The sequence below is a fragment of the Gekko japonicus genome, unplaced genomic scaffold (genome assembly GCF_001447785.1).
Source record: "Gekko japonicus isolate JY-2015 unplaced genomic scaffold, Gekko_japonicus_V1.1 scaffold428, whole genome shotgun sequence".
Taxonomy (NCBI): Eukaryota; Metazoa; Chordata; class Lepidosauria; order Squamata; family Gekkonidae; genus Gekko; species Gekko japonicus.
Window position 1 is genome coordinate 837,003 of NW_015165842.1, and position 11,127 is coordinate 848,129.

At 46.2% G+C, this 11,127-nt stretch overlaps 1 protein-coding gene across 1 annotated transcript in view; it reads left to right on the top strand.

The window, feature by feature from the left end:
- Window positions 1-9,824, top strand: part of SLC23A1 (solute carrier family 23 (ascorbic acid transporter), member 1) — a gene marked incomplete at its 5' end in the record, with an annotated part of 39,439 nt that extends 29,615 nt beyond the window's left edge. Inside the window, 5 exons of the mRNA XM_015411006.1 lie at window positions 184-289; window positions 4,472-4,601; window positions 5,984-6,127; window positions 8,428-8,523; window positions 9,577-9,824. Coding sequence (XP_015266492.1) covers window positions 184-289; window positions 4,472-4,601; window positions 5,984-6,127; window positions 8,428-8,523; window positions 9,577-9,824 — 724 coding nt within the window. The remainder of the gene's footprint in view (window positions 1-183; window positions 290-4,471; window positions 4,602-5,983; window positions 6,128-8,427; window positions 8,524-9,576) is intronic.
- Window positions 9,825-11,127: the final 1,303 nt, after the last annotated feature.

Genomic DNA, 11,127 nt, shown 5'->3' on the forward strand with positions numbered 1-11,127 from the left:
GGGGGGGGCTGAGGGCTGGGTGGAAGTCAGGGGTCCTTGGCAGGAAGTCAGGGGGGCAGCCCCCAAACTGTCCCACTGTAGCTACGGGCCTGGCTTGGGCCATAAGTAGGGAACAGGGATCATCATACACTTGTGGCCCTAGTAGTGTGATTTTTTCCCCTACATGCCTTTTCTTTTTCCTAGGGGCATTTTTACAGAGGGAATCTCTTGCATAATTGCTGGGCTGCTGGGCACGGGTAACGGTTCCACTTCCTCCAGCCCTAACATCGGAGTCTTGGGCATCACTAAGGTACAATATTGCCATATTTGATCATATCTTCTGTTTCTGGGATCTTGCAGGAGCCCTGCTATGTTGGGAGGAGGCACAGGAATAGCTGCTGGTTTGGAACCCAGGAATGGCATAGGGCTACTGGTTTATTGCACCGATATAGGATAAACTGGACTTTTTAATCCTCCAAGTGGGAGGGTTGTGTGTTTGTGTGTGTGTGTGTGGGGGGGTAGCATCCTGGGAGAAAAAAATTAGAAAGGAAATAAGTAAGAAGAAGAGTTGAATTTATACCCCACCCATCACTTGGAGTCTTAGAGTGGCTTACAATCGCCTTCCCTTCCTCTCCCCACAACAGACACCTTGTGAGGTAGGTGGGGCTGAGAGAGTTCTGAGAACTGACTGGCCCAAGGTCACCCAGCTGGGGGGGAAGAGTGGGGAATCAGACCTGGTTCTCCAGATTAGAGTCCACCACTCTTAACCACTACACCAAACTGGCTCTCATCTATTTACAGCTATTTACAGGAAGTTCTTACTATAGAGTTGCTGGTGATTCCTAGAGCTACCTGGAAGTAGAAAGGGTACCTCTCTGTGCAATTTATACTCTAGACAAGAGGCTACTGCCAGGACAGAATATGGAGAAACAGAATGATTTCCAGATGGCAAAGGTGTCAGACAAGGATGTAATTTATCTCCCTATCCGATCTGTATGCAGAACATATCATAAAGAAAGCTGGATTAGATTTAGAGGAAGGTGGAGTGAAATTTGTGGAAGGAACATTAACAATTTGAGATATGCCGGTGACACCACATTACTGGCAGACAGAAGTGAAGACTTGAAACCACTACTGATGAAGGTTAAAGCAGAAAGTGTCAAAGCAGGATTACAGTTGAACAACAGCCAAAGCAGGATTACCGATGAACAACAGGAAGACAACATTAATTACTGAGGAATTACACAACGTTAAGGTTGACAGTGCAGAAATTGAAATTGTTCAAGATTTTCTATTCCTTGGCTCCATCATCAACCAAAAGGGAGACTGCAACCAAGAAATCAGAAGCAGGTTGAGACTGGGAAGGGCAGCTGTGAAGGAACTAGACAAGGCCCTTAAGTGTAAGGACATCTTGCTGGCGACCAAGATCAGGATATATGCATGTGAAAGTTCGACAATGAAGAAAGCTGACAGGAAGGAAGCTGATTCCTTTGAACTACGGTGTTGGGGACGGGTTTTACAGAGACCGTGGACCACGAAAAAGACAAATCAGTGAGTTCCAGATCAAATCAAGCCTGAACTATCCCTAGAAGCTAAAATGACTAAACTGAAGCTATTGTACTTTGGTCACACTATGAGAAGACTAGAGTCACTGGAAAAGACAATAATGCTAGGGAAAGTTGAAGGCAGCAGGAAAATCAATGGATTGACTCAATCAAGGAAGCCACGGCCCTCAGTTTGCAAGACCCGAGTAAAGCTGTGAAAAATAGGACGTTTTGGAAATAATTAATTCATAGGGTCACCCTAAGTTGAAAGTGACTTGATGGCACTTAACATACACCTAGGAATCACCAGGAACTGTATGGTAAAACTGGAAGTTCTTACCATGCAGTTCCTGGCAATTCCTACAGCTACCCACATGGGTAGCTCTAGGAATCTCCAGGAACTCTTTGGTGAGAACTTCCTGTAAGTAGATGAGGCCTTATTATTGTTTTAATTTTTTTCCTGCTGGGGTTTGGCAGCCCAATTCAAGTCCCTTCTAGTTTGGGTCTCTACTCCCTTTGTTTCATTCACATGGCTACCTACCGTAATCACAAGGGTTGCCAAGTCAATTTTTCTTACCGGCAGGGGAGTCTCGACGGGCTCCAGGAGTTGTCTGTTGATGTGCGCGCGCGCGCTGCCAGCACGTCACCGGAAGTGATGTGCGACGTCGATCACGTTGAAGGCGTGGCCCCGACAATCGGGGCCACGCCCCCAATGTGATTGATGTGGTTGCGTCACCTCTGGTGACGCAGCCACACTGCGCTTCGGGGGGCGGAGTTCCCCCTGGGGCCCGATTCTGCGGCAGCGGAAATCGGGCCTCCGAAGCGGGGGTTTACCCGACCCCACTTGGTAGCCCTAGTAATCACTAATGGGTCATCATTGAAATAATCCAGCTGTCTCTTCGTTAAGTAAAACAAAAAGTCCTTTGTGGGGTGCAAGGTGAATGAACTGTCGTATAACATCTTTTGAAACAGCTATTTGTACACTCTTGATCTTTGAGTTATTGCAGCACAGACATTGGTTAGAGTCACACAATGATCTTTTGTAAGGAGCGGCAAACGTCTTCTGTGATGTAGCTTCAGTTATCAGTTATAATCACAGTTTGCAGGATAGCATTAATGTGTCCAACTTGGTAGCGATCAAAAAATGTCTAGGATTTTCTCTAGTCTTAACAGTAATGTTTTCTTCTCACACACTTCAGTGCTGCATAAAAAGTGTGCCAAAGAAGTAAGGAGCTGTGGTTCATCCACAGCAAAATCCCAAAAAACATAATTTATTAAACCCAACCAAAATAACATAGCACAGTGTGCAAGCTTTTGAGTTCTCCAGAGCTCTTTCTTACCCAAAATCTTTACCCCCCTATATGTACTATCTTACCATCCCATGTTATTGCAGAGCCTTTGTGTTTGCAAGACTGAACATTATACCTACAAGGGTTTTGCAAGGGAGATTTTTGAATAGGCCACGCACTGACAGAACTTGGCCTTAACAGGATTGATACATCCTTTCACGTCCTGCTGGAATGCAGATTTTTTGAGATTATGAGGGATCACTGTATTAAGCCATTATTCAACCAATTGTCTGCCTATACTCCAGAAACCCTGGCTCTTTTGCTCACTGATAAGGATCCTAAGATCGCTCTAGCAATCGCAAAATTTGTCTCAGTCCTTCTAGCCCTTGCATCTAAAAAATAAGAAATAAGTGTTTTCTGCTGCTCAAGATTCCATCAGTCTGAATGTTAAAAAAGCGGGGTAGGATAACGGCTGAAGATCTTCCTCCCCAGTGATTTGGGATGATCAGTTTTGGGAATAATTTTGTTTTAATTGACTCTACTTAACCATCAGAGAGGTGGGAATATTGGTTTCTGTTACAGTAATTTTAGATAACTCAGTGAAAGTTAAAAGCTGTATATTTGCCAGATATTATATAAAAGCAGCCAGCCTTCTGTCATGAGAGATTTAGAGTCTAACCAGAGAATGACAGACAAATAAGTAGATGCAATGTGGAGTTGCCAGGTCCGGCCTCGTCCCCAGCGGGGGACTTTGGGGGGAGCATTCCTGGAGGGAGTGGAGCATCCCCAATGCAATGATGTCACGTTGGGGACATCCCTGCCCCAAGCCCCGCCCCCAGCAATGATCACCCGCAACCACTCCTCTCCCTCCCCTCTGCAAGATTTAAAGGGCCCTCCAGCTGATCAGCGGGCCATGTGCTCTCTCAGTCAGCTGGAGAGCCCTTTAAATCTCTCAGGAGAGGAGGGAGAGAGGTGGCTATGGGTGGTCGGGCATGGGAGTGGGGCTTCCCCTGTTGGCCAGCTGGCCGGCGGCAGGCTGAAGCCCCCAAAATTGTGGTAACCCCTGCCTGGACCAGGGGTCTGGCAAACCTAATGCAACCGGGAGGGGGGGAATTGGTATTAAAAATTGGGTGCTGGTATTAATCTTTGAAGCCCTTAATGGTCCCGCCTAAAGGACCGCCTTGCCTGTTATGACCTCTTGTGAAGTCTTTGTTCCGCCGTACGTGGGCATTTGGCAGCGCCTGGCCCTCCATTCACCCATTTGAATGTGACAAGGGCACGGGCCTTTTCCATCATGGCCACTGACCTGGTGGGATGCTTTGTTTGAGGGGACTTGTGCCATCCAGGACCTATCTGCATTCTGCAGGGCATGAAGGACAGAGTATTGTAATTTTGGGGGACTCTACCATCAGCACTATTGATTTTCATGCCAAAAGCGTCAGTTTGTGGTGTGTTGAGTTTTTAACTGGATTTTATTGAAATTATGGTTTTTTCCATTGTTATTGTATTGTTATGCTGTTAGTTGTCCTGATCCCCATGTTCTGGGGGAGGGGCAGGATAAACATCTAAACAAATAAATACATAAGGATCCAAAACCTATAACACTAATATTCTGGATGTCTGAGTAAGTCATTTCCTTTGGCCACCTTTCCCATGCAGGTGGGCAGCAGAAGGGTGGTGCAGTATGGTGCTGGCATCATGCTTGTTCTGGGCACCATTGGCAAGTTCACGGCACTGTTTGCTTCTCTCCCCGACCCCATCCTCGGAGGAATGTTCTGCACCTTGTTCGGTAAGTTTACTCTGTCCAAATGGTGGTGGAAAGTGCAGTCAAGTCAAGTGCTGATTTATGGCAAGTCCGTAGGGTTTTCAAGGCATGAGATGTTGAGGTGGTCTGCCGTTGCCTGCCCCTGGATAGCAACCCTGGACATACTTGGAGTTTTCCCATCCAAACACTAACCAGGGCTGACCCTACTTAGAATCATAGGATCATAGAGTTGGAAGGGACCTCTAGGGTCATCTAATCCAACCCCCTGCACAATGCAGGAAATTCACAAATACCTCCCCCCCCACACCCCCAGTGACCCTTGTTCCATGCCCAGAAGATGACAAAATCTGTGATTTGACAAGATCGGGCTAACCTGGGCCAAATCTGTCCAAATGCTCTATTGCAAATAAACATCTCAGCACTAGCACAGTTGCTTACGCCCTGGTGGGAATCACATTTGGCATGATTTGTGAGCTTCTAAGAGCTGCGGTGGCTCAAGTGGTTAAGACGCTGAACTGCAGGCTGTGGAAGGTCAGTAGTTCAGCATTTCGAGACCCGGGTGCCGCATGATGGAGTGAGCTTCCCATCTCTAGTTCCAGCTCCTGCCAACCTACTGTGTTTCCCTGAAAATAAGACACTGTCTTATATTTATTTTTTCTCAAGAAGACACACTAGGGCTTATACCACAAATGCATAGAAATCCTGCTAGGGCTTATTTTTGGGGTAGGTCTTATTTTCGGGGAAACAGGGTAGCAGTTCGAAAGGAAGAAATTGCAAACAGATAAATAGGTACCACTTTGGTGGGAAGGTAACAGCGTTCCGTGCGCCTTGGTGTTTACTCATGCCGGCCACATGACCACGGAAACGTCTTCCGACAGCGCTGGCTCTTTGGCTTTGAAATGGAGATGAGCACCGCAACCCTAGAGTCGGACTCGACTGGCTTTCGAGCAAGGGAACCTTTACCTTTAAGAGACCATAATAGCTGTTTCGGAAACCTGACAAGAAAAGGTTTCCAGCCCTCATGATGATCGGAGAAAATATGAAGATGTCAATGACATTCAAAATAACGTATCTCTGACTTGGTGTGGTCCAAAGAGAACCAAGAGATGGCCTGAAGCATCGTGTAGTAGACAGTGGAGGATATCAGGCAACCAGTTCCAGCCCCAGGTGTCTCCGGTTAAAAGGGTAAAGTAGGAAATAATGAGAAAGACCTTGGAAGGCCACTGCCGGTCAGAGTGGACCTGACTAGACCAGTGGGCTGACTCAGTGTAAGGCAGCTTCATGTGTTCACACGGAGTGGTGTTCAACATCTGTGCTCCCCAGGTGCTGTGGACCTGCCACGGTTCCTGGATCTCCATTCGGCACCGATAAAAGAGTGAGTCTCCCCGCCTTTCCTTTTTTTGTAGGTATGATCACGGCCGTGGGGCTCTCCAACCTGCAGTTTGTGGATATGAACTCCTCCCGCAACCTGTTTGTTCTGGGCTTTGCAATGTTTTTTGGGCTCACGCTTCCAAACTACTTGGATTCCCATGCAAATGCCATCAGTACAGGTAACAGAAAAGTCACGGCAACTTTTGCCTAGTCTGGGGATGACGACAACCGCAGCTGAATTCTTGCTTTGACTTCTAACGGAAGCAGCTCTCAGGAGCTGGAGTCTATGCCTGAGAAAAATGACCTTGTGGCTCCTAATATTTCATTATTTATTTATTTATTTCCATTTCTATCCCGCCCTCCCCGCACGCAGGCTCATTATTTCTTGCGAATTTGGCTTTTGCATGAAGATCCCTGGCAAACATAAAAGTTTTGTTGGCATAGAACCTCCAGGCACAATGCGGGAAATAGCTCCCCCACACACCCCCCCAGGGACCCCTGCTCCATGCCCAGAAGATGGCAACTTTCCCCTCCAGGACCCCCGGCCAAATTGGCCTGGAGAAAATTGCTTCCTGACCCCAAAGTGGCGATCGGCATTTCCCTGGGCGTGTCAGAAAGGGCCACGAGAACTAAGCACTAAGGCAACCCTTCCTGCCCTCCCTTTCATGATCTGCCTAAGTTCACAGAATCAGCATTGCTGTCAGATGGCCATCTAGCCTCTGCTTAAAAACCTCCAAAGAAGGAGAGCCCACCACCTCCCGAGGAAGCCTGTTCCACCAAGGAACCGCTGTGTCAAGACGTTCTTCCCAATGTTTAGCCAAAAACTCTTGATTTAATTTCAACCCACTGATTCTGGTCTGACCTTCTGGGGCAACAGAAAACAACTCCGCACCATCTTCTCTGTGACAGACCTTCAAGTACTTGAAGATGGTTATCGTATCACCTCTCAGTCATCTCCTTTCCAGGCTAAACATCCCCAGCTCTTTCAACCTTCCCTCATAAAACTTGGTCTCTGGTCATGACAGTCACATTATGTTCTGCTTCTCGATTAGTATTGTTTCTCCTTTTAAAACAGGGCTTGCCTTTTAAGGGCCTGTGTCTTTATTTTTAGAAGCAGGGCTATTTTTGGGCAGGAACGCACATGAACGGAGTTCCGGCTGGCTCCCAAGTTGGCCACGCCCATCAGGAACTCATTAGCATAATAGGCCACACCCAACAGCAGAAACTCATTAGGATTGGCTACATTAGGGGGTGTGTGGCCTAACATGCAAAGGAGTTCCTGCTACAAAAAAGGCCCTGGGTTTTGACAACAAACAAGGTAAACAGAATAACAAGCAAAAGGTGGGTGTGGCTGGATAACCACACTTCTGGTAACATGGGGGTGCATCCGAATGTGCTAATGAGCTGTGCTGGCAGGGGTGTGGCCTAATATGCTCATGAGTTTCTGGTGTTGGGTGTGGCCTATTATGCTAATGAGTTCCTGCTGGGCTTTTTCTACAAAAAGAGCCCTGTTTAGAAGCATTTCCACCCTGTGCTGTTTACCTGTGAGTAGGGTACCAGCGTACACTGACACGAGTGATTGTTTGAAACTCGGTTCTTTTTATGGAAGGAACCGCAGCTCACGGGGAGAGCACAGGCTTTGTATGTAGAAGGTCCCAGGCTCAATCCCTGACATCGCCAGTCAAAGGCATCTAGTAGTAAGTAGGCGTTGGGGGAAGGGATGAGCCCTTGTACAGTTGCTGCCTGTCAGAGTAGGCCTTTCTAGACTGATGGTATGACTCAGCATACAGCAGCTTCATGTGTGTACTTTTCCTGTTACGACTTGTGTCCATCTCTGGGACTCTGCAGTTTGGGAGAGATGATTAAAGAGGAGGGCGACCACGATGGAGGTTTCTATCATTATTCACAGGGTAGAGAGAGTAGACCGAGATAACTTTTTCTCCCTCTCCCCACTACCACCACGATCACCACTACCATCACCAGCAGCAATTGACACCCTGATCCGCTGGTCCCTTTAATCATTGCCTGAGCCAAACCCCCGAAAACAACTGAAGCTGACCAATGGAGCTGACGTTAAAAGTGAAGAACTGGGCTAGCACTTTATTATGATGTTTTGGTTTTAACACTGTGTTTATATTAACTGTTGTTGTGTTTTTATATGTATTGTTGGAATTCTTACCCTGTCCTGTAAGTCGCCCTGAGCTGGCCTTGGCCGGAATAAATTAAATAAATCAAATCAAATCAATTTCAGTGGCTACTAGCCATGGAAACTAAAGACAGCAGCCTCCACATTCAGAGGCAGTAAACCTCTGTGTCCCAGGGCCAGGAGGCAACATCAGGGGAAGGCCTCAGCCTCTATGCCCTGTTATGGGCCCTCCAGAGGAACTAGTTGGCCACTGTGTAAGACGGGATACTGGACTAGGTGGACCACTGGTCTGATCCAGGCGGGCTTTTCTTATGGTCTTATGTTCTCTTTCAGGCATTGCTGAAGTAGACCAGATATTAACAGTGCTGTTAACCACAGAAATGTTTGTTGGAGGTAGCATCGCATTCATACTGGACAACACAATTCCAGGTACAGCTATTTTAGTGCCTTGCAGCGTGTTTGTTTCGTGTCTCGATCCATCACATTCTAGTCCAGTGCTCTAGTCCACTGAAGGGACTTTTGCAGGTGAAGCTCCGTTTCTCTGAGAGAGTCTGCATTTATTCATTTAACAGATTTCTCTGCCACATTGCCTATAAAAGCTAAAAGTGGTTCCCAGATTTAAAGGGAAACCTGTTTACAAATTAAAACATGATCGGCTCCTAGAAGAGCCTGTGGAAAGCCAGCGAGTCAACCAAAAGGCTGTTCTACTGAACTACACAAGGGAAGGGACCACTTTCACATTATTTTGCAGCCCATTCCAAAGGGTTGGAGCTGCCATGGATGTCATGCTTGTCTGGCTGTCTTCCCTTCGCTTAGAGAAAGAATCGAAAGCAGGTCCTGTTGAGGAGCATGTAGGTTCCACCCGGGTTCACATGGGGAGCAGCGGATCTCCAAGTAAGTGCGTTCCAGTCCGTAAAGGGATTTAATGATCAAAAGCAGCACCTTGAATGAGGACTGAAACCAAACTGGTAGCCAGTGCGGTCAATCCAACGTTACCGTACTATGGCTGATCCAGCTGACTCCTGCCAACAAACATGCTGCTGCATCCTAAGCCAACTGTAGATTCCACATCATCTTCAAGGGCAACCCCACACAGTGTACATTGAAGTAATCTAGTCTTGAGGTTACAGTAGTATCAGTTATGGGAGTTTTAATGCAGTAAATACATATTTGCCATTTGTTTGTATTGGGTAGAATCTTCTACCACGGTTTTAGATAACGATTTGCGAATTGTGCTAATTAGTGGGCCATTTATAGGACTGGCTTTGGAGACCTGTGTTCCTGTCATTATGGTCTTGGCATAATTTAACTGCCTGTACCTACCATCGAAAAAAGGCACCATTTTAGGTTCAGCATTAGCAAAACAGAAACGAATCTTAGTGCCTTAGTAACAAATTAACAGAAACCATTTATTTTGTTGCTTTGATTCCAGTCTTCATTCCAAACTCATCTGGTTTCATGCCAATCTTTATTCCTTCCCAGGGACTCAAGAGGAACGCGGTCTCGTGCAGTGGAAAGCTGGAGCGCATGCCAACAGTGAAACATCTGCGAATCTAAAGAGTTATGATTTTCCATTTGGTATGGGACTGGTTAGAAGCAGCCAGTGGTTGAAGTATGTGCCAGTCTGTCCAGTTTTCAAGGGCTTTAAGTCAAGGCCGAAGATGGATGCCAGCGTATCAGACCACATACCTAACACGAATGACATCCTGGTCGTATGCTCCAGGGTTTGAAAAGACTCCTTGTAAAGAGCCATGGAGAATTAGACAACCAAGGAAAACCATTGGTGAGAAGGAGAGTGTGTGACGTTCCTGTATATTTCTAATGTGTCCTCCATATGGAGAAACTAGTCAGAAAATCAGGATTCATGACTGAACTGTGTAGGAGAACTCGTGCGGCTGATGAACACTGCTCTCGCACCATTTTTATACCAGGAGTTAAAAGACAGTAGCAAAAATTTAACTCAGAGCCATTCTATACATTGAGTGCTGTGAAGAAAACCTTATTCGCAGGAAGGGTCCCCCCCTTTTGAATGTTGCATATCCAGTAAGACCGTTAAAGAAATATATTTGTGCACCAGACAAGTGACAGTGGTTTAACATTAGCGGGCCACTAGAAAGACTGCATCTTGTCCAGGTGTTTTTTTTTTAAATCTGGACACCCAGTCATCATTATGCAAATATAGTTGCTCTACATTTATTTCGATTTCATATTTTTATTCTGCTTTTATGATTGATGTTTCAGCAATCTGGACCTTTTTGTTGCTGCAAGAATAGATGCAACAGATGGGGGGGGCAGTCTCTTCAGTTGCATTTTCAAGCGTCTTTTCAGAACCACAAGGACTGGGTTTTTATCAGCTTTAAAAAAATAATACTCAAGACACCAGGTTGTGTTTCTACAACCAAACTTTGTGCTGTTACTGAACATGCAGAATACACACCAAGGCAACCTTGGCTTCACACACTCCAATTCAAAATTTGGGATTTTTCTGGCAAGGGTAGCACAAGCCACAGAAGTGGGCCTGTACGGCACCATGCAAGAAGCCACGCGTGGTTCAGCTGGACTGTAGCTCTTGCAGAAAGACAGGTCAGGACCCAAAAACGGATGTGTCTCTGGAGTCCAACTTCTGTGTGAAATTCCAAAGGAAGATCTTTATATAAACAGTTCAGAAGAACCCTACCCTACGGCACCAATATAACCTGATACCAATACACACTTTTGGGAAGAAGGGTCCAGTTAGCTAAACGATGCTGTTACCAAGGCAACCCAAATGCACTGCAAAGTGTGTCACTAACAAAACGTTTCTAACTTCAGTTCTGATCTTCCTGTTTATTAGTGAGGTGTACTTTTTAATAGCTGGCACACATCACATTCCTGTTTGCTAAGGTGCTTCACAAGCAGAAAATCTATTTCCCAACTTTGTGGGAAATACACTTCGCTGACAGAAATAAGCTTTCATCAAGTATAGCAAGACTAGTGGAGTCACCACTGGTGCAAGAGATACAAAGGCTTGCAATATGGCCAGCCATTAAGGAG